This window comes from Microtus oregoni, unplaced genomic scaffold (assembly GCF_018167655.1).
Source record: "Microtus oregoni isolate MIOR12 unplaced genomic scaffold, Mior012 000029F_ref0000214, whole genome shotgun sequence".
Lineage (NCBI taxonomy): Eukaryota > Metazoa > Chordata > Mammalia > Rodentia > Cricetidae > Microtus > Microtus oregoni.
The window spans coordinates 25344730-25372381 of record NW_024543088.1 but is presented as its reverse complement, the minus strand read 5'-3'; the positions used below and the strand labels follow the sequence as shown (position 1 = coordinate 25372381).

The 27652-nt window shown below is 42.9% G+C and overlaps 1 protein-coding gene across 3 annotated transcripts; it reads right to left on the bottom strand.

Annotated features, from left to right (window-relative positions):
• On the bottom strand, positions 1 to 27609 carry Kng1 (kininogen 1). Of its 3 annotated transcripts, none has more exons than XM_041678256.1 (11): positions 27237 to 27600; positions 25292 to 25402; positions 22971 to 23055; positions 20011 to 20183; positions 18493 to 18600; positions 14461 to 14545; positions 12808 to 12980; positions 4304 to 4411; positions 4122 to 4208; positions 2527 to 2598; positions 1 to 216 (listed from the first exon to the last, which is right to left on the bottom strand). In XM_041678256.1, exons 1-11 carry the CDS (start codon positions 27429 to 27431, stop codon positions 118 to 120), a joined length of 1296 nt encoding a protein of 431 aa, XP_041534190.1. In that variant the 5' UTR covers positions 27432 to 27600; the 3' UTR covers positions 1 to 117. The 3 variants fall into 3 exon arrangements, with proteins under 3 accessions (XP_041534190.1, XP_041534191.1, XP_041534189.1); XM_041678257.1 differs by lacking the exon at positions 1 to 216 and adding an exon at positions 1397 to 1868 and having other exon boundaries at positions 2527 to 2590; positions 4105 to 4208; positions 27237 to 27607; XM_041678255.1 differs by lacking the exon at positions 1 to 216 and having other exon boundaries at positions 1397 to 2598; positions 27237 to 27609.
• Positions 27610 to 27652: the final 43 nt, after the last annotated feature.

Here is a 27652-nt window from a genome sequence, read left to right as displayed (position 1 = left end):
TGAACTCATCAAGTCTGAATTTTATTTCACCTAGAGGCTGAATGATGAAGGGACATTCTTCCATGTTACATGTATCCCATGATTCTTCTGTTCTGTCCACTTGGGTTCATGCTGGGGCTATTGTGCCAAGAGTGAAGATTTTGCCTCACTTCCAGGCGCTGACTCTGCCCCTGGCCCTGAGCGTCTGCCCTTGTATTCGCAGGTTTTTGCAAGCCTCTGTAAGTATAGCAAAACTCTGTTAATTTGATGTTCATGCTCGATATTTGCAAAAGGATGAACTGCTTGACAAGGTGAGAATGTTTCCTGGTGTCACTGGTTCTTTATTTTAAAATGTAGACAATATTGAAATGAAAGAAACACTCAGAGCTCACAGCTTCCAGTAAACCCCAGCAGCAGCAATGAGTGCATTCACAGCATGGCGTGGTTGTGAAATCGCATCTTTACTTTCCCTTCCTGCTCTTGACTTTATTCCTGTCTGTAGATATTTTGCTTTTTCTAAATCCAAGGTTTATAGCAACTCTGCAGTATGGGAATCCCTTGATACCATTTGTTCCGTGGTGTGGGAATCCCTTCCTGTCTTTCACATTTCGGGATTCTTTCTTTTAAAGATTTATTTATAATGTATATGACTGCTGATTCTGCATGTATGACTTATGTCAGAGGAGGGCACCATATCTTTTTACCACCATGAGTCACTATGTGGTTGCTAGTAATTGAGCTCAGGACCTCTGGAAGAGCAGCCATTGAGTGCTCGTAACTGCTGAGCCATCTCTTCTGTCCCAGTCCCATTAATCCTTACAGTATTGTCAAAGTTTTCATATATATATATATATATATATATATATATATATATATATATATATATATTGGTTGTTTATTGTCAATAATATTTTTACCAAGCTAAATTTTTCTTTGACAATTTTACATGTATACATATATTCATTTACACATACATATATATTTATATATGTACACATATATGTTGTTCTTTGACAATTTCACATTTGTATTTCTGATTATACTTTTTCTTTGGTTTTTCAAGACAGGTTTTTCTCTGTGTAGCTTTTAGAGCCTATCCTGGAACTCCGTCCTCAGATCAGGCTGGCCTTGAACTCCCAGAGATCTGCCTGCCTCTGCCTCCCTAGTGCTGGCATTAATGTATGTGCCCCACCACTTGGCGAGTTCTGATTATTCTTATCCCCACTCTCTCTTTTCTCCCTCCCATACCTGATAGTGCCCCCCTCCTCCCTACAGGTCCATTTATCTTGCTTGATTTTTTAGTGACCACTAGAGTGTCTTAGTGTCCATGGATATGGAATTGTCTAATAGAGCCTGGTGGACTCACCAATGGGAACAAAAAGTTTTAGTTTTGCAGGATATTTGACACACTATGAACTCCAAGATTTCACTATTTACTGGAGAAAAAAAAACAGTTTCTGGTTTTGGTGTGGCTCATCCCTAGCACACACCTTTAATTTGAGAGCTTTCTGCCTGAGTATCATAAACAGGATTAAATACAATCAGGTCAAGAGTCAGAGCAAGCAAACAGCTGACAGAAAGTGAACATAAATTATTAGGAAAAAATGTAGAAAGTAAGAGGAAGTCAGGAGGATGGATAGAGAGACTCAGAAGCAACAGAGGAGACAGACATTGAGTTGGAGAGGACTTATTTGAGACAAGAAGAGGCTTCTGGGACAACAGTGGAAGAGGAAGGTCAGTTGGATGCTTTCTCTCTGAGCTAGCAGGCTGTATAAGTTAAGAAAGAGCATCAGTGAGATCAAAATCAGAAAATTCTCCCATTTCTGTGGCTGGATCCTTTCTACTAACTGGCTTCCATGGGCGTCCAGGACATTTGGGGGACATTGCTTCTGGAAAGTCAGATATCAGCTTAAATGAAAGGCTATCTGGTTGCACCCGGATTTCAGGGATCAACTCATCATAGGTCTCCGTGGCATATGGTGGTGTGGTACCCACCTCACCATCAATTAAATCTGAGTTCTGAAAGTCAGAAGGGGTAACCGCGACACTGGGCTGAGCTAGGGGAGGGCTAGGGGTGGTCCAGCCCTGTGTCTGTATGGAGGATGTAGAGCTGTCTTCAGAAGTGCCTACCAAAGGCTCTGTTCTCTCCTCAGTTTGCTTGCCATTGTTTCTGTTATGATTTTTGTGTTTACTATGGCCATGACCATGCTTATGAGCACGTTCCTCTCTATGTTCATGGTCAAAATTGTCTTCCCTTTGGGGTTTAAGATAATCCAATTTAAGCTGATGTCCATGGCCAAGGCCATGTTGCTTCTGATGTCCATGGCCAAGGCCATGTTGCTTCTGATGTCCATGGCCAAGGCCATGTTGCTTCTGATGAACATGGCCAAGGCCATGTGTCTTTGGGGGCCGATGGCCTTGGTCATGCCCATGCTTATGACCATGGTCAATCTTATGCTTTTTCTGTTTCTCATGCCCCTCAGCGGGTCTTCGCTCATGTTCTGCATCCTGCTCTTCTTGCACCATGGCAGTATAGGGTGGACTTACAGTTGTTCCTTCTTTTGCTTCTTGGACTTGGACTGACCGGAAAGGTGAAAAGCCTGGAGGTCTCCTCATCATCTAGAAAGGAAATATTAAGATGAATGCGTTGTTAGAATCAGGTTGTCAATGAGGGAAGCAGAGATTAAGACTCTGGTGATATCATTTTGGCTTACAATGGGGTGATTTTTGCCAGATTTTAAATACAGTATTAATTTTCTAGAAAGAATGAATTAACAAAGTTTCTTCTCTTTTAATTGTTCTTAAGATTTATGGACTTTGTGGCACTGGAGACTGAACTCCAGACCTTATACCTGTTGGCCTCAACCACTGATACATCCCCAACCTTGCCTGCCTATTGTTCTTAATAATACTCCAAGACTAAGAGTTTTTCTTCATTTGAAAAAACTGGATGGTTGAACTATGTAACAGTACACTGTTTGTTAACTGATTTAATTTCTTTCTTTCTTGTTTTTTGTTTTGTTTTGTTTTTTTGAGACAGAGTTTCTCTGTAGCTTTGGAGTTTTTTTTGGCCCTCGCTCTGTAAACCAGGCTGGCTTCAAACTCACAGAGATCTGCCTGTCCCTGATTCCCAAATGCTGCGATTAAAGGCGTGTGCCACCACAGCACGGCCTGATATCATTTCTGCAACAGTTATTACTGGTTTTATCCTTAAAGGCCTGAACAGCGTCACAGTTTCACTTTTTTGGCTGAACCACTCTGGAGCTTACTCGCAAGCTTGATCACAAGGCTTTTTACAATCATTTACAGACAGTATACAAACGACAAGGACCTAAACTAGAGAGAGAGAGGCGGCAACTTGCACGAAAGCATGGTTTCGTGAATACGATCCACCTCCATTTTCACCACCTGTGAGAGGAGACAGGTGAAGCCAGCGTTCAAGCCTGATCTTCTAGCTGTGAGGATCAGGATGGAAAGGGTAAGCTCTGATTGGACCTGCTCTCGATGCTGTACAAGCTACCTTCACTTTTCTGTAAAAGAAAAATAGCAGCACTCCTCCCAGGGTCCTAGAGACTGGTGAGAATGTGCATGGCGTTTGCTTTGCAGAGCCTGGGACAAGGGATATAGTGATGTAATTCACTCTGGAGCCTCACAGCTTTTCAAATCTTTTTCTTTGTCCTGTTGTTGTTTTTGTTGTTGTTGTTGTTTTTAGAGACAGGGTTTCTCTGTGTAACAGCTCTGGCTGTCCTGGAACTCACTTTGGAGACAAGGCTGGCCTCAAATTCACAGATATGTCTGATTCTTGAGTGCTGGGATTAAAGGCATGAGCCACCATGACCTGACTGGCCTTTCAAATCTTAGTGTCCCATCTTTGACAACTCACAAAGCACTATTCTCTGTAAAGACTTGAAAAGATGATGTAGAGTCATGCCTTACAGACATGAACCATGTGTGTGAGCCCTTGAAGACCTATTAAAACACAGGGCAGATCAGCATAGAAAAGGATAACTTCTTACTATTTTAAAAGAGATACCCCCTCCCTCCAGTTTATTTTCAGAAATGATTCATTTTGAATACCCAGATATGACTTTTTGGAATTATAGTCAGAATTGACCCCAAGCTGACCGCAATTGAGCTCCTACCACTTCTAATACTTGGCACTTGACGGTCGGTTCGACTTTGTTCTCCCAAGGTCTCATGTACACATTAGCACTGCAGCTGAGACTTTGCTGATGAGGAAAGCAGAAGCCAAGAGGAAAATCGTTAGTCATGAGGCCCGTGAGCAATGAATTTTAAAGCATCACCCAGGCCCCCTGATACTCACACCAGAGGACTTGACTTCACAATCTGGTCCCAGTTCCATGTTATTCGCCTTTGAACATTTGGTTTCTCTGGCAATGAACTCAATAAAATACCTCATTCCACCTACCACCTGTAAAGTTAATTAGAACAATGTTGACAGAGGTTTCTGTCCCACCCAGTCCCACAGCCATTCATTCCCAAAGAAATACACAGAAGTCTACATTAATCATAAACTGGTTGTCCTATTAGCTCAAACTTCTTATTACTTAATTCTTACATCTTAACCCACAATTCTTGTCTGTGTTAGCCACATGGCTTGGTACCTTTCATCAGCAAGGCACTCTCATCTGTGTCCTCTGCGTCTGGGTGACAACTGCAGACTGAGCTTTCCTCTTCCCAGATTTCTCCTGTTCTTGTTGCCCCGCCTCTGCTTCCTGCCTGATCATTGTGCCTATACTTCCTTCCTGCCTGGCTACTGGCCAATCAGCACTTTATTAAGCCGTTACAAGAAACAAATCTTTACAGGTTAAAACCAAGATAAGTTTTTAATAAGGATTAATGTAACAAATTATACTTTTTTACTCTGATAAGTTTAAAGTTAGAACATTGACATTTTGATTATGCACTGATCATTTTAGTAGTCATACTCCCCAAGCTACCAATATCTGATACAGACTTTAGGGTTGTATGCACATCTAGGATTTCTTGATATTAGTTGGGTAGAGTCCTTTACTATGTGCAAGAAAAGCTGGATACAGTGTTTACTTTCATCCACATATATCAATTTTAAGGCTCAAGAGCTGCAAACTATGTTCACCAGAGATTCAGTTCTTAAGTTACAATACAATCCGAGGTATGGAAGAGCAACCTAAAAATATTTTCTTCACACATTTTTTGTTGTCTTGCTGCCAAATACTAAATCAGTAAATTCTTATGTAGAGTGATATGAAATTAGGAAAATATTTAGATTATCTATTGCTTCTCATTATTATTATTATTATTATTATTATTATTACTATTAATTTGGTTTTTCAAGACAGAGTTTCTTTGTGAAACTGTTCTGGCCATTCTGGGACTCAGTTTGTAGACCAGGTTGGCCTCACACTCAGAGAGATCCAACTGCCTCTGCCTCTACCAAGTGTTGGCATTAAAAGCATGCACCACCACCACTTCGCTGTCCAGGTGTTCTTGCACCAACATCTGTACAACACGCTGGTGAAGTAGTGTCCTCATAGCTCAGAAGAACATCTGGAGTTACAACGGTTGAGGGCCACCATGTTGGTCAAGAGAATTGAACTTTAGCCTACATAAGAGCAGCCAGTCCTCTAAACCACTGCGCCGTCTCAGCAGCCCTTCCAGTTAAGTATTTAGTAACAGTTTTTTAAAACTTTATTGAGCTAAACATTTTCTCTGCTCCATTTATTTCCCCCCCTTTTCCTTTCTACCATGTCCTGTGATCCCATGTACTTAATTTACTCAGGAGATCTTGTCTTTTTCTCCTCCTGTGTAGATCCATGTTTGTCCCTCTTAGGGTCCTCCTCATTGTCTTTGCTAACAGTTTTAAACACTACACAATCTTGTCTATAAACAGTAACCCAATTTTGTGATCCATTTATATACTGTAGGATTGAACTGTATATGTGCACGTCTAGAGTATAACACAGCTGGTGCAAAGAATTCATCTGTACATATTGATCCAGAAGAACAGAATCTGAAACCTTTTATAGCTCTTTATGCTTTTATGGTTTTATCTTTGTTGTACTAGGAGGGGTGCTAGGATTCACCAGGGACCTACTACTGAGTTTTATCCTCAACGCTTTAAATTTTTATTTTTTTATTTGGGAAATAATCTTATTATGTAACTCAGAGTGGTCTGTAGATAGTGGCTGTCAAAATCACAAACCTCCTGCCTCAACCTTCCAAGTACTAGAATTACAGGTGTGAGTTGCCATTCTGGCTTCCTGGTGCTGACAGCTTAACTTAATTCAGAGCTTGGGGGGGGGGAATGCAACACAGCTAGTAGGGGTTCAAGACTGCATCCACCCTGCCACCACCACCAGTGTTCTGATCAAGGTTTGCACCGTACAAAGTCTGAAGCCACTGTGCCAAATTTTATCTATCTATCTATCTATCTATCTATCTATCTATCATCTATCTATCTCTCTATCTATCTATCATCTGTCTATCTATCATCTACTTTGTTATCCTTGTAGAGAATGCTGTATGTCAATATAAATTCCAACTGTACTTGAAAGTCAAATAATGGAGGGGAAACATAGTGGGAGGAAGCCTAAAGTAAAAGGAAAATCTTTACAGTGCTAGACAATGATGTAAATCATTCCTCAGAAATTAGAGCAAGGTAGGGTCGTGGTGGCACATGCCTTTAATCCCAGCACTTGGGAGGCAGAGGCAGGAGGGCGTCAGTGAGTTCAAGGACAGCCTGGCCTACAAGAGCTAGGTCCAGGACAGCCAGGGCTGTTATACAGAGAAATCCTGTCTATGGAAAACAGGATACAAACAGGCTTCTAAGGAATAAAAATAAATAAAATATAATATATTAAAATAAAATAAAACACAACACATTACAATGAAACAAAAATCAGTAAGTGACATAGCACAGCGGGCCATGCTTTAATCCCAGCACTTAGGAAGAGAACCTAATAGATCTCTGTGAGTTTGAGGCCAGTAATGTCTACACAGCAAGATCCAGGACAGCCTGAACTATATAATGAGATCCTGTCTCAAAAAAAATAAATATAAAAGTATTTAGAAAGATATCTAACCAAAGAAGTCAAAGACCTCCACAATGAAATTCTCAAGATATTGGAAAAGGAAACTGCAGAAGGTACTAGACAAGAGAAAAAATGTCAATATTCTTGGATAGACAAAATTAATATTGTGAAATATCTACACTACCAAGATTAATATACAGAAGTGATACAATAGTTATGAAAATATCATGTAATATTTCACAGGCTTAGAAAAAATAATTCAAGAATTCATATGTAACCACAAAGAGAGAACAGCCAAAGCAATCCTAAGGGGTAAGAACAATGCTGAAAGTGTTGTAATACTTGACCTCAAATCTGTATAGTATATACCCATAGTGTTAGCGACAGCCTACAACTGGCACAGAAGCAGACAGGGAGACCAACAGCTCAGGAACCAGCCGCAAGTCTCAACAGAAGAGACTGGATGAGAATGGCCTGCATGGCTAAGGAAACAACCAGCACAGAACACACAGCCCACAGCATGGGGTGCGCTCCTCCAGCTACACGTCAGACAAGGAGCTAATATCCAGAATTTACAAAGAACTGCAGACATTCAATGCCAAGGGAATAAAACTGTCACTCGACAAGCAGGCTAATGAACCAATAGGCAGTTTTTTAAAAAGGACACACAAATGACCAATAACTATTGTAAAATGTATTCGGTATCCTCATACACTAAGGGAAATACAAGTTACAGCTACTTGGAGATAACTCCTCCTCCCACTCAGAACTGGCTACCATTCAAACAACAAAAAGCTGGAGAGAACATGGAGAGAAATGAACCTTTATTCACTGCTGGTGGGGATGCAAATTAATACAGCCATTAAGAAAATCAGTTTGAACGTTCCTTATAAAAAAGTAGAACTACTATATGACCTATCTATTTCACTCTGTGCATATGTACAGAGAACTCCACACCCTACCACAGATAATTATACCCCATGTTTATGACTGTTTATTACTTATAGTAAAGAATTGACATCAGTCTAGTTGTCATTGAACGAATGGACAATGAAAATTTAGTACCTATGTATGTACATTGAACTATTACTCAGCTCAGAAAAAAAGTAAAATTAAAAATTTTCAGGAAAATGCAACTTAAACTGTGTAATAAATATTAATTGTGGTCACATAATCTGAGAAAGAAATATATCACATATTTTCAGATGAGAAACCTGGCCCACAATATACATAAATCAGCATATATGTGGATATAGTAAAGATGAAGAAAAGAGAACAAGTAATATGATATAAAGCTAATTTTTTAATGCTAATTCTGTCATGGACTTTTTGAATTTGGTGTTGAATAAGTACATAAAATTTGATACTGAAATTATAAAATAACATGACGCTTCACAGCCTCTCTTTCGATGCCAATTATATTAGCATAAGTTCATTAAGGACTTTGGGTATGGTTAATTTTGCTGTGTGATGTTTTTATTGTTTATTCAAGTTTATTAAAAATGATAAATAAGATATCACAATAAACAAAGTGAAAAGGCAAACAGGTAAAACTGAGGTGCAGGATAAAGTTTGCCATGAACATAAAGCCCGACTTTGAAAAATGGACATTGGGCTGAGTATCTGAGAAAAGAAATGATGTGTACCAGTCATTAAAAGGATTAATGTTGCTAATAAGCAAAGAGGGGTGCTTTGAGAAAGGAGAGCAACATTATTCTCAGTTTTCCAGACCAGCGAGGATGAGGACAGGCAGACACCGTTGTTGAGCAAGTGCACACTTGGTCCATGATGGGAGGAGAAGAATCAAGACTACATCCGTTTTAGTGGTCTCCTGCCTCAAGGACTGGATCCTAGGTCCTATGTCATGAGGTCCTCTCTCCAAGCACAAAGTTCATTTTTAAATGACAATTAAAAATAAACCTCTACTCTCTCTCTCCCTCTCTTTCTCTTTCTTTCTCTCTCTCCCCTTCTTGTCACTCTCTCTCACTCTCGTTTTTTCTTTCTCTCTTCCCCCCTCTATTTCTCTTCATTTCTTCCTTTCTTTATACTTGGTTTTTGAGACAGAGTTCCTCTGCATAGCCCTTCCTGTCCTGGAACTCATGCTGTAGACCAGGCTGGCCTCAAACTCCTAGAGATCCACCTACATCTTGAGTGCTGGGATTAAGGATGCGTGCCACCACCACTCACCTTAGTTCTTTTCTTGAATCTACCTACCTCTCCGTTTTGTTTCCATAACACTACTATGACAGTTTGCTTCAAAAGTCACAGGTATATGCAAACTGAATTGCAAGCCCTAGGCTTTGGGTTTGGTCCACAGCACCACATGAACACATAAACAAATCCCTCAAAATCAGATATCTACAATTTTTTTTTTTTACATTTCTTCTTAGGACTTCTGTTAAAAGAACATTCTCAAAACTGCACATAGATTGTCAGCATTTGTTCATCTGTGCAGAGACAGGGACAATTTCCACAGCCCCAGGGGACATCATCCACAGCCCCAGAGAATCCCCATCCACAGCCCCAGGGCCAGCAGCTGTGGGGCAGGAACAATGGACAAGAAGCAGCAGAAACCTCACTCATGGAAGATTTGGATTCAGAGTCCCAACTATCAATTTAGTTTGGAGTGGATCCACACTCTAATAGGACTAAATAGATAAAGCCAAGGCAAGGTTACAACTATATAAAATATCTTTAGCAACTTAGCAAGTTCTTGGCCAAGAGTCTGCATCAGAACAAGTTCCTAACAGCTAATTGAGTCCCTGTAAATTGCTACTTTAAAGGCTGCTTTGAGTGACCAGTTTAAGGAGTCAAATAGAGGCTTTCAAATGAAATTCGTACTATATTCTAGTAGATTTTGCAGCTAACTAAACATTTGTCTGTAACAGAGACTGCTTTTTTGTTTTCCAGCTGAATAGTCACACAAAACTCTTTTAAATACAACACTGTTTGGGCAATGACTCTGGCGTATCCCTAGCTAGCTCTTCCATCTTAAATTGACCCATTCTTATTAATCTATGTACCACCATGAGGCTGTGGCTTACTGGTAAGTTTCCATTGTCTTTCTCCTTTGGCAGGTGCATGGCATCTGCATGGCTCTGTCTTCTTCTACCAGCATTGAGTTTAGTTTTCCTGTCTAGCTCTATTCTGCACGGTTATAGGCCAAAGCGGCTTCTTTATTAACCAATGGTAATAAAACATGTTACAGCATACAGAGGGTAATCAGTTGTCTGTTTCCTGCTCTCAGTATTATCTCAATGTGCTCCCTTGGCATTCTTCACACACACACACACATACACACACACACACACACACACACACACACAACACTCATCCAAACATGCACATACAAGGGTGAGGTAGAAGAAGGGGGATGAATGAAGGGCTCCTAGACCCAAGCCTTGGATGTGCAGTACATGGCCACCCGCAATCCTGACATTGCTAAGAATAAAGAAATTTCATAGGACAGCAGAACCATCAAACAAGAATAAAGAAAGCACAAAGAGGAACAGTATAAAGCAGCAGCCCCTTTGAGGGAGCTGGCCCGTGACATCAGTGAGTCTCAATGCTGTGAGCATCACACAGAGGTCAAGTTGAGATTTATTTGAATAATGTTTGTCTATTCTTTTTGGCGATAAAATGGAGGAAATTAGAAAGATGAGAATAAGTAGACCCTTGTCCCACATTCTAAATTCACCATTGTGGACAACCGAGGCACACAGCACTCCACCTACTCATCTCTTTTCAGTGTTGCTTTCTGTAGGCGCAGCTGTGGCATCACGTGCATCCTCTTTCTTTCTTTCTTTCTTCCTTCCTTCCTTCCTTCCTTCCTTCCTTCCTTTCTTTCTTTCAGACAGGGTTTCTCTTTAACTGCCCTGGCTGTCCTGGAGCTCACTTTGTAGACCAGACTGGCCATGAACTCACAGAGATCCACTTGCTCTGCCTTCTGAGTGCTGGGATTAAAGACAAGCACCACCACCACCCAAACTCATGGATTCCTTTTTACAGTCTGCTTTTTGTTGGCTACTAATCACAAGACCCTTCTCTAGTGAACACTTTTTACAGAGATGCCTTTAAGTCTCTGCCTAATCATTCCCATATTGTTGGTTCTGTTATTTTCAATGGGGTGGGGTGGGTGTGTGCATGCCATGGCCTGTGTGTGGAAGACAGAGGACAACTCCGAGGAATCGATTCTCTCCTTGCACCCATGTGAATTCCAGGGATGGGATTCAGGCTGTCTGTTGGGTGGGTATAGAAAGTGCCTTTGCCATCTGAGCCACCACACTCACCTGGAGAGTGTGACATTTTACCACATCTTTTGCTCCTATAACCGCAACGAAAGTGACTATGGCTATATATGAAGCCTCTTGCCTCAGATGCCTAGAAATCCAACTATTAAGCCAAACGATGGGCATTTTCTTACTAGATTGCAAAGATTATTTTGGCTACTTTAACAGTTTGGGTCTAGCTTGTTTACTTTTCTTACCTTGTATCTAAGGAAGGCAGCTTGAGTCTCTAGAGTAGGAATCTGTCCTTGCACAATACGATTATAGACTACCAGCGCTGTTAGAGGGTCTGGCTTTTTTGAATCCAGCTACTCATTTTACAGATGGTGCCACAAAGGCTGAGATTTTCATAACAACATAGAGTCACCAAGGATAGAGGCTGTTTTATAGCTAATCTTCTGATCCCAGATGAAGGTAACTAGCTTTTATGATTGGGTGAGAAAGTGGAGCTGAGGCTCTAGAGAAATAGACATGAGGGCATCTATGACAAAGGGAGAGGAGGGAGAAAGAACAAGGCCATGTGAGAGTGTAGGGCTTTTAATGACTGACTATCGATGTGGCTGAGTCTAAGGGGTTTAGCATTTTCCCCCACCTCATGTCTCCATTCCCCATCAGTGTGTGTGTATGTGCACGTGTACATGTGTGCATGTGTATGTGTGTGAAATAAATCAGACCTTGCTATGTAGTCCAAGCTGACATAGAACTTGCAGCAATCCCCCTGCTTCAGCTTCTGAGAGCTTGGACAATGGGTGTGCACCACAACACCTTACACTAATGTTCTTGTGAGAGAAGAGCCTGCAAAGGCTGAAAGTAAAAGCCTTGCTCTTCCTCCCCAAGACCTTGCTAACTCTACAGTGGTTTCCAGGGTTTGTATAGTAAAAGCCTTGCTCTTCCTCCCCAGGACCTTGCTAACTCTACAGTGATTTCCAGGGTTTGTATAGTAAAAGCCTTGCTCTTCCTCCCCAGGACCTTGCTAACTCTACAGTGGTTTCCAGGGTTTGTATAGTAAAAGCCTTGCTCTTCCTCCCCAGAACCTTGCTAACTCTATAGTGATTTCCAGGGTTTGTACCATTTTCTGGAGTCTGACATTCATTTGTCACACTTTGCCTAATTTGAGCTTCATCCCAGACATTTTCAGGTAGAAAACAGAGCTTTTGCTTTGTTTTGTTTTGCTTTTTGTTTCTCAAGACAGGGTTTCTTTGTGTAGCCCTATCTATCCTGGAATTAGCTCTGTAGATAAGGCTGGCCTCAAACTCAGAGATATGCCTACCTCTACCTCCTGAGTGCTGGGATTAAAGGCGTTTGATATCACCTTCTGGCAAACAGAACTTTAAAGATACTTGTCTGAGACACTCAGGCACACAGCGGAGTTGGGAGTTGAAATTTAAACCACAAAATCCTGTTACCAAGTATAGTTTCCCCAACCACAGTGAAGACCAGCAATCAAATTAGCAAGCAATCTGCTCGTATCGGATTACACCCTCCGATTTTTGTGGCTGTTTACAGACCTGGGATGAAGCTTTTTTCACTGTGTCGATCTTGAAATAGAAAGAATGGTTATTCTCTGTGTTAAGCTTTTTGATGGCATGACCGAGAGGTTCTGTCAACACTGGGCTATCTACAGGTATGCTCTTGGGGCATCCAAAGCAGCCGTCGGGAAGTGGTTGTGTCAAATCCTCTCCTGAAAAAACAAACAGATTTAAAGTCAGTAGGTATACCCAAAGAGTAGTCTACCCTGGCTCCTGTCACACAGAGGCCCAGCATCCTCATTTTCACAAGGTGGGAAGTGAGCAGAGCAGAGTTAAGGAATGGCGGTCCATGAGCCACTCACTTTCTTCCTCTCTCTCTTTCTCTGTCCTCCTTGCAGCCCAGATGCTTAGGGAAGCATGCCTTTGACCATGTTGAGCCATATGTCCTACTTCTTTTGATCCACTCCCCCAGACAGATTCTGATGTGTCCCAATGTTGGGAATATTAATTTAAGATGTGTTACATTTGTTTATGCTGTGATGCAAAGATGTGTTGCAGTCTTTTACGTTGCATGTATGCAACTCTGCAAAGCTCTTACCCTTTGCCTGTCTAAAACACGTGATGCTCTCGTAAAGAGCTGAATGGCCATTCGCAAGGCAGGAGGAAGGATAGGCAGGACTGGCAGGCAGAGTGAACAAAAGGGAAGAAAAATCTGGAAGGAGAGACGAAGGAGCAGGAGAGATCAAAAAGTGAGGAAGCAAAGGACCAGCCACCCAGCCAGCCATGGAGGAAGAGTGAAAGTAAGATACAGAAGTAAGAAAAGAAGAAAAGCCTAGCAGGAAAAGATAGATGGGATCATTTAAGTTAAGGAAAGCTGGCTAGAAGCAAGCCAAGCTAAGGCCAGGCATTTATAAGGAAGAATAAGACTCTGTGTGTGATTTATTTGGGGCTAGGTGGCAGGCACCGCAAAGAGCCAAAAGAATCAAAGAGTAAGAAACAACCAACTACCTTTGGTGCCCAACGTGAGGTTAGAGTGAAAGAGATTTCGTCATCCCAACCCAGCCTTGAAGTCCATGTGGAACAAAAGTTGGCCTAGAACTTCTGCTCCCCTGCTTCAGTTTCCCGAGTGATGTGATTACAGGGTGTGCCACCGCATCCAGCTTAAAATTTTGCATCTTCAGTGCAAACTTGGGAGAAATGTGTAACTTAGAGAAAGGCAGAGGTGACCGTAAAGGAATGAATGAATGAGCCTCCAGCGCGGCTGCACGGACAGCGATGTCTTGGTGCTTCTCATCATGGCCTGTGCACAGTGCTGCCTCCAGCTATGACATGTGCAGAACTGTTTATGACTGTGAGAGAAGTCAGCTCTCCTTTGAGAAATGCCAATTTAGCCATAAGCTTTTCACAGACAACTTCCCATCCTAACATGCTGGGAAATCCATCTTTATCTGGAGGGATTCCATTCTGTATGGCTTAAAATGAGTCCTCTCCAACTCAAAACCCCACATTTAAGAACAATTTGTAGAAAAGGAAAAGAAAGCCAGCTGGCATTGCCCCTGAAGATGGCCTTGGTCCAGAGAGCACACACTGTTCCTTCTGTCCTGGGTTGACTTGGCCATTTACAGACACGCTGCAGCTGGGTCAGAAGGCAGGCCCCATTGTTTCCCCATGGCCCCCTATGTGCTTTCTCACCTGGATAGATGTTGCAGTCCTGGGTAAAGTCAGCAACGTTTTGTTTGATATCCACAAAGGCGTTATCTCTACACTCCCCAAAATCCTGGTGGTTCAAAGTCAGAAGTTAAAATCAATTTTGAAAACAAACAACTAATAAAAATCAAAGAGAGTATGCTTGCTTAACAAATTCTTGCATAGGGAAAAGGGGAGAAAAAGAAATAGAAGCTGAAAGCAAACGAAAACCAGAAGCACGTGAGAGTATCTATGTCTACAAATAAACAGAGGGGTATGAAATAAGAATGTTCACTACATGGTGAACATATCAGTGAGTGGGTTTCTCTCTCTCTGTCTCCGTGTGTGTGTGTGTGTGTGTTCACAAGTGCAGGATGATGAATCTCTTGACACTGGAGTTAAAGAAGTTTGTAAACTTCCTGATGTGAGATGGGGGTGCTGGGAACCAAACTCAGGTCCTCTATAAGATAGGGCTTCCTTATAATCATTGAGCCCCCTCTCCAGACTCTGCACCTTAGCTTATGAGAAGGGTCTCTCGCTGAGCCTGGGGTAATAAATATTATGTGTATATGAAATCAGATATAAAGATAGATAGGATGTCTAGATATAAAATGCAAAATTTTCCATTTAAAACATTGAAAGTAATGCCGCCATGAACATAGTTGAACAAATGCTCCTGTTAGTATGATTGAGCATCTTCTGGTTATATTCCTAAGAGTGGTATTGCTGGATCCTGAGGTATGTTGAGTCCCAGGTTTCTGAGAAACCACCACACTGATTTCCAAAGTGGTTGCACAAGTTTGCATTCCCATCAGCAACGGACATCCTCTCCAGCATAAGCTATCATTGGTGTTTTTGATTTTAGCCATTCTGACAGGTGTAAGATGGTATCTCAGAGTTGTTTTGATATGCATTTCCCTGATAGCTAAGGAAACTGAACATGTCTTTAAGTATCTTTTGGCCATTTGAAATTCTTCTGTTGAGAATTCTCTGTTTAGTTCACTATACCACTCTTTAATTGGGTTATTTAGAATTTTAGTATCTAATTTCTTGAGTTCTTTATATATTTTGGAGATCAGTCCTTTGTCCAAAATGGGGTGGGTGAACATTTTTTTCCCATTCAGTAAGCTGCCTTTTTGTTTTATTGACTGTGTCCTTTGCTTTACAGAATCTTCTCAGTTTCAGCATGTCCCATTTATTTGTAATAGCCAGAACCTGGAAACAACCTAGATGCCCCTCAACTGAAGAATGGATAAAGAAAGTATGGCACATCTACACATTAGAGTACTACTCAGCAGGAAAAAAAAAGCAAGCAATGACATCTTGAACTTTGCAATCAAATGGATGGAATTAGAAAACACTATCCTGAGTGAGGTAATCCAGACCCCCCCCCCAAACCGAATATGGTATGTACTCACCCATAAGCAGATACTAGTCATAAACAAAAAACATCAAGCCTATAGTTCATGATCCCAGAGGAACTAAGTAAGAAGGTGAACTCAAAGAAAAATATATATAGACCCACCTGGGAATTGGAAACAGACAAAAATTTGGGAGCATGGGGGCAGGGGGTAGAAGGAAGAGGAGAAGGGGTGGTTGAGGAGAACTTGAGGCATTGGGATAGTCCAGATGGAGGAAGGACAGATATGAGAGCAAGGAAAGAGATATCTTGATTGAGAAAGCCATTATGTGGTTATCAAGAAACCTGGCTCTAGAAAACTGCCCAGGAATCCACAGGGATGACCCCAGCTAAGACCCTAAGCAATAGAGGAGAGGGTGTCTGAACTGACCTTACCCTGTAGTCAGACTGATGTTTATCTTAAATATCATCATAGAACTTTCGTCCAACAACAGTTGGGAACAGAGGCAATGACACACATTGGAGCTCTGGACTGAGCTCCTCAGATCCAGTTGAAGAGTGGAAGGAGTGAGAGTATGAGCAAGGAGGTCAAGACCATGAGGGGTTCACCCACTGAGACAGTTTGCCTGAGCTAATGGGAGCTCACCAACTCCAACTGGACTGGGAGTGAACAAGCATGGGATCAAACTAGTCCTTCTAAATGTGGTTGACAGCTGGGGCAGATGAAGGGGCACTGACAGTGACACTGGGATGTGTCTCTACTGCATGTACTGGCTTCTTGGGATCTTATTATCTTTGAATGTATACCTTACTCAACCTAGATGTAGTAGGGAGGGCCTTGGACTTTCCACAGGGCAGGGTGCATTGCCCTCTCTTAGGATTGGAGGGGGGTGGGGTGAGAGGGTCTGTGGAGGGAGTGGGAGGGAAGTGGTAGGAGGGGAAGGAGTGGGAATTTATTGGTAATTTTTAAGTAATAAAGTACAAAAAATAAAACATTGAAAGTTGTAGAATTAGCTGTTGTTGATTAAAATTCACCATGCTATACAATCTTCACTGCTGCATTAAAAAATAATTTTACCCCAACAGAAATTCTAAGTCCAGTAAGCAATAGACAAGAATCCTACCCTTTTTTGGCCCCTCTGAATGTTCATCTACTTCCTGTCTTTATGAATTTGCTTACCTTATATATTACATATAAATGGCTTCATACAATATTTATACTTCCGTGTCTGACTCACTTCATTTATCCCACACTTCAGGGTTCACACATGTTGTAGGTGCATCATCCTTTGGTGTATGTACACAGTGTGTTATTCATCCATTCACCTGCTGTCCTGGTTAGTTTTTTTATTAGCTAGACGCAAACGAGAATCACGTGGGAAGAGGGAGCCTCAACTGGGAAATCCCTCCATCAGATTAGCTTGTTTCAAGTCTGTGGAATGGTTTTTTCTTCTTTTTTAAATTTTATTTTATATGTGCAAGTGTTTTGCCTACATGTGCATGTCCACCATGTGCCTGGTGCCCACTAAGGCCTTGAGAGGAAATCAGAAACCCTGGAACTGAAGTTCCAGAAGGTTTTGGCTCAGCCGAGAATGCAAACTGTGTTCTCAGGAAAACAATAAACGCTCTAAAGTGCTGAGCCATTTTTCCAGTCCCCGCATTTTCTTGATTAATGATTGACATAACTGGTCCCAGCGCACTGTGGATGGTCCTACCCCCTGGGAAGACGCTCCTCAGAGGAACAAGGATCAGCCTGGTCAGCAAACCAGTGAGCAGCTCTGTGATTTTGCTTCAGTTCATTCCTCTGGGCTGCTGTTTGAGTTCTTGCCTTGGTTTCCTTCAGCGAGAGACTGTGACTTGTGATAAAATAAAGCCTTACTTTCCCAAGTTGTTTTTGGTCAGTATTTTATCACAGCAACAGAACTGAGAAAGACCCCTGTTGATGGGCACGTGGGTCATTTATACTTTTGGGTTGTCTGAGTAGTGCTGCTGGGAACACGACTTTCTCTGTTTGAGCTTCCTTTTGAGTTCCTTTGGGGAGACATCTAGAAGTGTAGTTGCAAGGACATCTACTAATTTTCTGCTTAGTGTAGCTTGATTTATTTGTTTGTATATTAGGTGTGCATACCTTCATCTGTATGAATGCACGTGCACGTGTTTGCACACAAATTCGGAATCCACAGGTTGATGTCAGAGGCCTTTCTTAGTTTCTCTCTACCTTATTGGTTGAGATGGAGTCTCTCACTGACCCTGGAGCTCTCCTATTTAGCTAGGACCAGTGAGTACCAAGATGTCATCCACAGAGGGCTAGAATCCCAGAGTGTGTTAACTAACATGAAAGTAGAATTGAGAAGATGAAGAACCAGGAAGGGAAGAGCTGATGTAAGGAGCCAGGGTCTAGAGGAGCCTGTGGAACACTGAGCACACATGACGTCAGAGGAGACTAGGAGAGGATGGCAGCCCAAGCCCTTGGCCTCATCCCTGGTAAAGGTAAATACTCAGTGTGACGTATGCAGTGTCTCTGCCCAGCAGTGTGGGGCCCAGAGATCCTTCGTGACCATGGATGCGAACTACAAAACCATATCTCAGTTTTAGGGACAGTCTTCCCACAGGGTTGACAGTCCCGTCATGCTGTTAACAAAATGTTAAAGACGATCATTCAACTTTTGCCTACTTACTCCATCAGCAACGGATTTGCACTCTGGAGATAAGACCTGAAACTGCTCCTTTGAACAATTCGTTTGCACAATTGAGTAGGTGATTTCAAGATTCATTCCAGCCACCACCTGAAATGATTTTAGATTGAGTGAGAACTTGAAGTTCAGCATGAACATTAATCACAGTGAGCAAAAGTTATAAACATCTTTAAACTTTGAATTGGATTGAGTAAGTGCTCAGGGAAAACACAGCATCATTGCTACCAGGCAAAGGGATCACTGAGTAAAAATTGAGTATCTTCACACATGTGTGCGCACACACAACACACACACACACTCCCATGTAACTGCAAATTACACACAAACACTTTAATGTAATTGTAAATTGTATATATATACATAAATACATTATATTTCTTGAAATAAAAGCCCCACAATTTTTCCTTTTCCAGGTTGTCAAGAGGGCATATTTCCCCCAGCTTTGTGAAACACTATGTTTGTCTATGCAGGAGGAGTGAGAAATAGGAATGACCTTTCCCGGTGAGTTGATGGGTCTCAGGCCACCAGCTAGTGAAATTCTCCTGCTTTGTTCTTGACAGGCCCCACACTGACCGCCAACTCCATGTTGAGTACACATCATCCCCATGCTGACCACCTCCCTTCCCCATGATGACCACCCCCCTTCTCCAGGCTGACCAACCACCTTCCCTATGCTGACCACAAACTCCATGCTGACCACCCACCCTCCCTATGCTGACCACAAACTCCATCCTGACCACCCACCCTCCCTATGCTGACCACAAACTCCATTCTGACCACCTTCTCAATACTGACCACCTACTGCCCTCATGTTGACCTCTGAACATGAACACAGATGTAAAATACAAATCTCCCGCAGTGTCAAGTTAAACTGAAGGTAGAGAAGCAGATCTCTGTGATTTTGAGGCCAGCCCTGTTTACATAGTGAGCTCCATGACAGTCAGGGCTTTGTAGAGACACCCTGCCTCAAACAAACAAACAAACAAACAAAAATTCAAATACATAGATAGCTAGATAATCAGAGGACTGTGGAATAGACAACTTTTCCACCTCACCACCATGAGCGAGTGTCAAGTATAATTTAGGGTGTACCCAGGAAGTCATGTCCATCTTTTTAGGACCAATTTAATACTTTGAGGCAGTATTTAATTAATAACAACAAGATAGTAATACAGATTTGTTAAAATCCTAAAACCAGAATGACAATTTCATGAAATGCTAAACTATTTGTTACATACAAACCCAAGAGAAGAAGATGTGAGTCACCCATCCCTTTGTATGGGTCACTCTGCTCACTTGGGCCCTAGAGAAAGCCCCTTGCTTTAAGAGCTATTCTTGTGAAAGCGCAGAGGGATACTCCAGTACCATAAATCATGAGGCCAAACAGGTTCCTCCTGGCAGGGGGAACAGCAGGAACCACACAGGTTTATTTTATGTGACAAGATGCTAATCTAACAAATTTTTAACCATATCATGTCATGAAACACTGAAAAAACAAACCTGTCTCTGGGCTGCTTTTACTTCTTCAAGAGCAAAGAGGTGGGAGTGCTTGGTGTTGTTATTGAAATGCTCAACTGCGTGTTTCAGGACAGGCTCCAGTTCAGGGCTGTCAGGCGGTATGGGGTGTACACAGCCCAAACAGGTGTACTGGGCTGTCAATGCGGGTCCATTACCTTGACAAAGAGCAGACAAAGAGACAGCGTTAACAACTGAAAACATCTCTCATTTACACTGTTCCAAACCCAAACCATTTAGAAATTCCTGATAACTGACTTTCCAATAACTCTCATATGAGTTAGACATGATGAGAGTCTAGGTCTCCTGTGTAGTCAGAGGGAAAGTGGAGAGTACTAAGAATAGTTTTTTTTTATGCTATATTTATTTCATTTTTTTAGACATGGGTCTCATATACCCCAGTCTTGGTCTGAAACTATCTGTATAGCTTAGGATGGCCTGGGAATTCTGATCCTCCTTCCTCTACTTTTCTCTGCAGGCCTCTGTGTCTGACTTATGAGGTGATGGGGATCGAACCCAGGCATTCAGGCATAAACTGGCTTGTCAGAAAAAGGCCCAAGAATGGAGTCATGCGAAGAGAATGCTGAGAGTCAATACGAACACTCCAAGAAACAAGACAAGGGTCTTGTGACCTCAGTTGCTTCAAAACACAGAATTGTTCTTGGAATCTGTTTTGGGCCCCTCCCAGGGGTAGCGAATACCAGCGAATTTACTGCTTGTTCTTGTTAGCCAATTAAATTTTGAAACTCTCCTTGGTATGACTCTATGTATGCCACAGTGTGGCTTTTCCTTGTGACTATATACAGCATGTGCTCATGGGAACTTTACTGATGCGGCCTTTCTCTTTTCCATGATTTTTTTTCAGAAAAGATTTACTTAAATAAATATAATGCATACCATGTTCTGGCTGCATGTATGCCCAGAAGAGGACATGAGATCTCATTGCAGATGACTGTGAGCTGAGGGTTGAACATAGGAATCTGGAAGAGCAGCCAGGGCTCTGAACATCTGAGCCATGTCTCAAAGCCCTCATGTGACCTTTCTTAACCCTCAGGGTATAATTCATCTGAGGCTCTGAATGAAGTTGGTTATTGTAGAAGACTTTAGACTGCCTCACTTAACAACTCCATGCTCACAGGTCCCACCGCCTCCAGGACGGTGACACTAGCTGAGCTACATCATTAGGCCTTTATTTTAATGATCACAGTAATATATCAACTCACCACTTTATGAAAGGGAAACATTACAGATATATCATAAATTTGTGTGTTAATTAAGCTCCTTTTTGCCTACCTCTGTTTATTTCCTGTTATTAATCCCGACAAAGTCGACCTGATCTTTAACTCTTGGAGAAAAACCCTCCCAAACAGATTTTTCTTTCCATTTTTTTATGTTATACATCATCAAAAAACAAATCATTGGCAGGTAGAAAGTGAAAGGCTGTGAGCTGACAGGACGGCACTCTTCTCTGTGTTCCTATGATTAGTGTGGTAGTTTGGATGTAAATAGTCCCCACAATCTCAGAGAGTGACACTCTAAGGAGTTTTGGCTCTGTTGGAGTAGGTGTGGCCTTGTTGGAGTAGGTGTGTCACTGTGGGGACAGGATTTGAGGTTTCTAAGCTCATGATACCCTCCAGTGTCACAGTCTGTTCTCTGCTGCCTTCTGCTCAAGATGTAGCCAGCACCATGTCTGTCTGCACACTGCATGCTCCCGGCCATAATGATAATGGACTGAACCACTAAACTGTAAGTGAACCTGCACAAACTAAATGGTTTCCTGTATAAGAATTGTCATGGTCATGGTGTCTCATCACAGCAATAGAAACTCTAACTAAGACAACCAGCATAAAAGGCCAGAGGTTTTCTTGTTAGTCAGCTCAAGAGGAGCCTTTCCTTGAAGTCCATCTGCCCCTGCTATCACACGCCAGGTGCTGAAGTAGGGTGTAGGGACACATTAAGTATCACTTCCATGAAGGAATGACAACCAGGTAGAACAGAAAGAGTGTAGATAGCATTTCATGGAGCTTGGCAGGAGCTAGGAAAACCAGAAGGATAAAATGAGATCAGGGAGGACGTCTATGAAAATGTTGAAGACGCCTGAGCTGGAAGGAAGAAGCTGGAAAGAGGTGTCGGTATGCTCTGTGGGGGCGGGGGAGCTGTAATGGTCGAATGAGGTAACACATGATCCATGTGAGGTAATTAATACATGTAAAGTCCCTAGACCCACGGCAACACCTAAATGCTTGGTGAGTGTGAGCTCTGGGCTGGCATCTGCTGTCTACGTCTGATGATGCCCAGACACTGCATCTTTCATCATCTCAACTTCTAGCACACCAGTCCTGTGAAGTGTGCAGTCCTACTCTCTCCCTTCTGAGACAATGAAAAGGAGAAGTGAAGATGATAAAAACCTGGACTGATTTCAGGTCAGAGCAGACCCCAAAGCCCACAGTCTCCTCCCTGTAGGGGGCGCTGTGGGACTGGAGGTGAGTCCAAGCCTCCTCCCTTTAGGGGGCGCTGTGGGACTGGAGGTGAGTCCAAGCCTCCTCCCTGTAGGATCCGCTGTGGCACTGGAGGTGAGTCCAAGCCTCCTCCCTGTAGGGGGCGCTGTGGGACTGGAGGCAAGTCCAAGTCTCCTCATCCTCTGTCAGCCTCCACCCACACCAGTCCCTGCTGATACACCACAGGAGGACTTAGGATAGGTCTGAGGGGGATGATTGACACAGCCTGACCCAGTCCAAAAACCTGGGTCAGGCTACTCTGTCCACAATCTGCCACAGTGCTAACACTGTAGCTGGCATTGCCATTGTCACCATCTGCAAAGGTAAAGTAGTCTGGTCTGGGTTGTGTTCCTGGTACATACGAATAATTAATGCCCACTGCTCACCCTCCCTCCAGGCTCCTACCTGCTGCCACCACTAGTGAAGGCCCCCTGATGTATCACCCACCTGGAGTAATATTGCAAGTCTGGGTAGCTACAGAGAATTTCTTAGCTCCCCTCTTCCCCACTGTCGCTGTACATTCTCCAGTGGCCTAAAAGAAAAGAAAGAGGTTATTTGGTCAAATCTTTCTTTCTCATGTATGCATCTAGCTAGTATTGTTGCTAATTGTGATTTAACGTTTTGTTTTCTAATAGTTTTTTCTTTTTTTTTTAAATATTTATTTATTTACTTATTATGTATACAATATTCTGTCTGTGCAGGCCAGAAGAGGGCACCAGACCCCATTACAGATGGTTGTGAGCCACCATGTGGTTGCTGGGAATTGAACTCAGGACCTTTGGAAGAGCAGGCAATGCTCTTAACCTCTGAGCCATCTCTCCAGCCCCTCTAATAGTTTTTTCTTAAAGATTTATTTGATTTTATGTACATGAATGTTTTGCCTGTATGTATCCTGCTGCCTGTAGAGGCCAGAGGAGAGCGTCAGATCCATGGAACTAGAGTTACATATGTTTATGGAATCCATCTGGGCATTAGGATCCCAACCCAGGTCTTCTGGAAGAGCTCTTAACCCCTGAGCCATCTGTCCAGTCCTCTAACAAAATTTAGAGAAATGAGAATGAATATTGAGTGACTGCTCCCACAGGCCACTGATCTTCAAGGGTCAGGGAGAGGCAGAGTAAGGCTTCTGAACTTGAGCCTCAATGTGGAGTCCTAGAGAGGCTTCTCTGTCTCCAGGACGGACACTGTGCCTCAGGAAAACAGGCTAAGCCTCCTCCTTGATGTCCCTTTTAGTGTCAGTGGGTTCATGTTCTCTGCATAATTTTTAGTTAAACCTCTTAGAATATCCCACTTCCGTTCTGCTGCGTGCCCGCTCCCTCTGCCCTGGTGCCTCTCAATGGCTCTGTTTTCCCATCTTGTAGAGATACACTACATGCATGTAACAGATCATTGCGAGGAGTAAACGTGCTAACACTCAGAAAGAGCCCAGTAAAGCAGCACACAGTTGGTCTTCATGGTGGCTGTCCACGCATGGTGCTGAACTGTGCCTTTTGTCTTCTTGTTCAGTCTTATCCACTGTACTGGGTGTCAGGAGCTATCATGTGAAGCTAGAACTCACCCTGATGCCTCCCTGCAGCTCTAAGAGATTCTGCAGGGCATAGCTGCCAGACAGGCTCAGTGAGGGGCAGAGCCTGCGCGGCAATCCTGGTCTCCTAATTTGGAGTGCAGTGTGCTCTTTTACATCCATGGAGGACCACAGTGTGAGCACACTCGGGAGGATGCTGACATCCCATATAAAAGTGCAGTCCAAGCTTATGAGAATTATCTGCTTCTCAGGCAGATGACTGCCCGCCAACCCGTCTCACCCGTGCAGGGCATCCATCCGCTGCTAGATCTGGAGTTTCTTTAAGATGCCTATTGTCAATGAGATCTTATTTAGTTGATCTCGTTTCAGCCTCCTCCAGCCAGGGAGACCAAGGTTGTCTCATTTTAATAGGTTACAGCACCTACTGAGGAAGGCCAAGTGGCTTCCTACCACTAGGAGGCAAAGTCAAGATTTGTACTTAGTTAGGCCCAATATAGTTGAAGTTCCCATATTTTTTTTTTTCACTAGACCTTGAACTCAGCCCAAATGCCTATCTGCTATCTCTGTGGTGTCTGACACACAAGCTTTGGTTGGTTATTAGGACCATTTTCTCATGAGAAGGCAACAAGATTGTTTAATGGTTGGCATATTCCAGGTTTTTCTGTCTTCTCAAATTAAGACAGAATGAGGCTAAATTTTCTATATAATAGGAGGTTTATGTGCATCCTTCATAAACAAAGTCAATAATAGAAAGCATGCCCTTTTAATTTAGAAAGTCTGTCGATGATAATGGGCAAGGAAGTTGGTGTGTATACATAAAGGAAGAATTCTAAAGAATTAAATCTCGTCCCTTGCAGCGCAGAAGGGACTGGAACCAGCAGGTTGGTGAAAGCATCAGGCACAGGCCAGCAAGGCCAGCAAAGATGATGTCACAGAAACTAGGAGCGGAACATTGGAGGCTGCAGGAGGACAGGGCTGGCAAGAATACTGAGCGAATACAGACAAGGATTTTATATTGTTCTTACAGAATAGCTGGAAAGACTTTGAATTTTGTCACCGTAAAGGACTGACGGCTGCCTGAGGAGACAGGTACCCCAGCTTTAAACAAGCCCATGGCGGTCAAATCCTCAGACGTACCCATCATGTGTACAAGTTTTATGTCTGACACTCTTATTTAAATGTTACAGAGCCCCGAGGGTTCCACGCAGCAGGCCGGGGACTTTGGGATGAAGAGCAGACTTACGGCTTCCTCGGCGTCCTTGTAGTTACAGTCCTGCCAGCTGAGGCCACTCTGAACAGGGCAGTTGCCCTCCTTGATTTGATACTTGAAGGAGTAAAATGTGTCAGAACCCACCTGAGGAAAGCAAGGGTAACACATGGCGTCATTCAGTGGACCCAGCGGAAATATGTGGGAGTTGATGCATTACAAATACCTGTCCTTCTCAGACTCAAGGAGCGGTGTGTTTCTTAAAATATAAACGTTTACATTTGCATAAATACTCCTTGGAAGAATGCTCATAATATACTTATTTTCTTAGCAGTTCCAAAGCAGCACCCATAGTATTAGCCCTGCCCTCTTTCTGTGAAACCTAGTTCACATGTACATATCTGGGTCTTTAAACGTCTGGTTGAAGATGGGAATAGTGCGAAGCCTGTAATCCGGGTACCACACTTGGGGAGCTGAGACAGGAGGGCCTTGGCTTCAAGGCCAGCAGAGCTAAGTAAGGAGGCCCTGCCTCAAAAACCCCAAAGGCCAGGGTCCAGCTTAGAGTTTGGGTGACATGTGCCCTGGGCTGGATCTCCAGTGTCCGGGAGGGGAAGCCGACTATAGGGACATCGTAGAACAAACTCCCGTGTACCCATCCATCATCCAGTGGAGACAGCAGTGCACAGTGGCCCAGAGTGTCTATGGGGAGAATGCAAGCTGTGCTGTAGTGAAAAACAAAAGGCTTCATTTTACCTTCAGAAAACAAACAAGTCTACGTCCACTAGGTTTTTCTTTTTATTCTCATGTCGTTATTGGATTTTTCTTTTGCTGAAATAACTTGACCAATACAAAGAAAGAGTCTTTAAAACTGAAATTTATGATACTATTTATTTTTAAAAACTTCTACATTTTTAAAAAGTTTTAAATGTGTGTGAGTATTTCCCTGAATATACATACATATACTACATGTGTTCCTGGTACTTATTGTAGCCAAAAGAGGTACCAGATCCCGAGTTATAGATGGTTCTGAATGACCATGGGTGCTGAACCCAGGTCTTCTTCTAGATTAGTCAGTGCCCGAACCTCTCTAGTCTGTGAACTCTATCTGTCTGTCTATCTATCTGTCTGTCTGTCTGTCTTTCTGTCTGTCTGTCCGTCCGTCTATCTGTCTGTCTATCTATCTATCTATCTATCTATCTATCTATCTTTTTATCTTTCTATCTATCTATGTGTACACCACTGCCCAGCTTTCACCCAGCTATTTTTAAAACTCTTAATGATTTTGCTTTTCTCTGATTTATGAATCCTGCCTGCATTTGCCTCCTGACTGAGTGGACTAAGGCAGAAATGAAAGCATAGTCAAATCCAGCTGAAACGGACTGGGGAGGCGGGGTAGCTGGTAAAGCCCTTGCCTACCTAGCATGACCTGGGTTTGAATCTCTGGCACCACATAAACCTCGCATGGAGGCACATGCCTGTAATCAAAACACTAGGGAGACGCAGGCGGGAAGATGAAAAGTTTGCATTTATCATCAGCACCAGAGAAAGCTCGGGGTCAGTCTGAGGTTGCCTGACACCCTGCCCCAACCTCCCTGTATCCCCCAGACTGAAGAAAACTAATGGACACATTGTTATAAACCTCGAAGAGTCAGCGACACACACTCGGTGGTATTTACTTGGTCCAAGGCAATGGTGACAGCTCTTCTCCTCTTCCCTTTATTCAGCCCATGCAGAACTCTCACTTAAGACTGGGAGGCCATTGAGTTCACAGACCCAAGGCTGATTAAGTTGCTGGATTGCTCTGTGCCTTGTCCCTTTCAAACATCTCCACCTGCTGCTGTTTCTCTCTTCCCAGGAAACGGCTTTTAGGGTCACCCAGGAAGCCTCTTTTGCTTACCTAAGGACTGGCCACCTCCCGTCCTCTCCTCCCATGCCAGAGAGCACAAATTACAAGTGATCTCAAGGTTAAGCAGTCACTCACCATTTTAGTGCCCTCCGTCACTCGGTACAACACAAACTGGTAGCCAGTTTGGTTTCTAGCATTGTACTTCTTCAGAGCAGCATCCACAGCCTGAAACACATCCTCATCATTGCAGTCTATTTCCTCGGTGCTTTCTTCCTGTGCTAAACTTAGGAGCAGCCTGGAGCAGAGGAACAGTATAGTAACTAGCTTCATGATTCAAGTTTCCCTCTAGAGTCAGAGGGGTGGTTTTGATGAGAACTGGAAGCCAACTCAGCAGCTGCTCTTAGCAGCCTGTCTGTTCTGTCCAGTCCTCCTTTCTCCCTGCCTGACCACTGGGACCCTATTTGGATTCCTGCCGTCACAAGCTGTTTGCCCTCTTCCCAGAGAACAAATAGGACTTGGTTAGCTGTCCAAGCAGGTTTCAGGCTGGAACA

What these genes read in the sequence shown, in the direction of transcription:
- Kng1 (XM_041678255.1), bottom strand. Translation starts at nt 27,431, where the DNA reads ATGAAGCTAGTTACTATACTGTTCCTCTGCTCCAGGCTGCTCCTAAGT. An exon ending in TAAAAGCAGCCCAGAGACAG is followed by an intron (nt 18,601 to 20,010) that starts GTTTGTTTTTTC and finishes AAATCATTTCAG; the next exon opens with GTGGTGGCTGGAATGAATCT. An exon ending in GCAAATCCGTTGCTGATGGA is followed by an intron (nt 14,546 to 18,492) that starts GTAAGTAGGCAA and finishes TTGAACCACCAG; the next exon opens with GATTTTGGGGAGTGTAGAGA.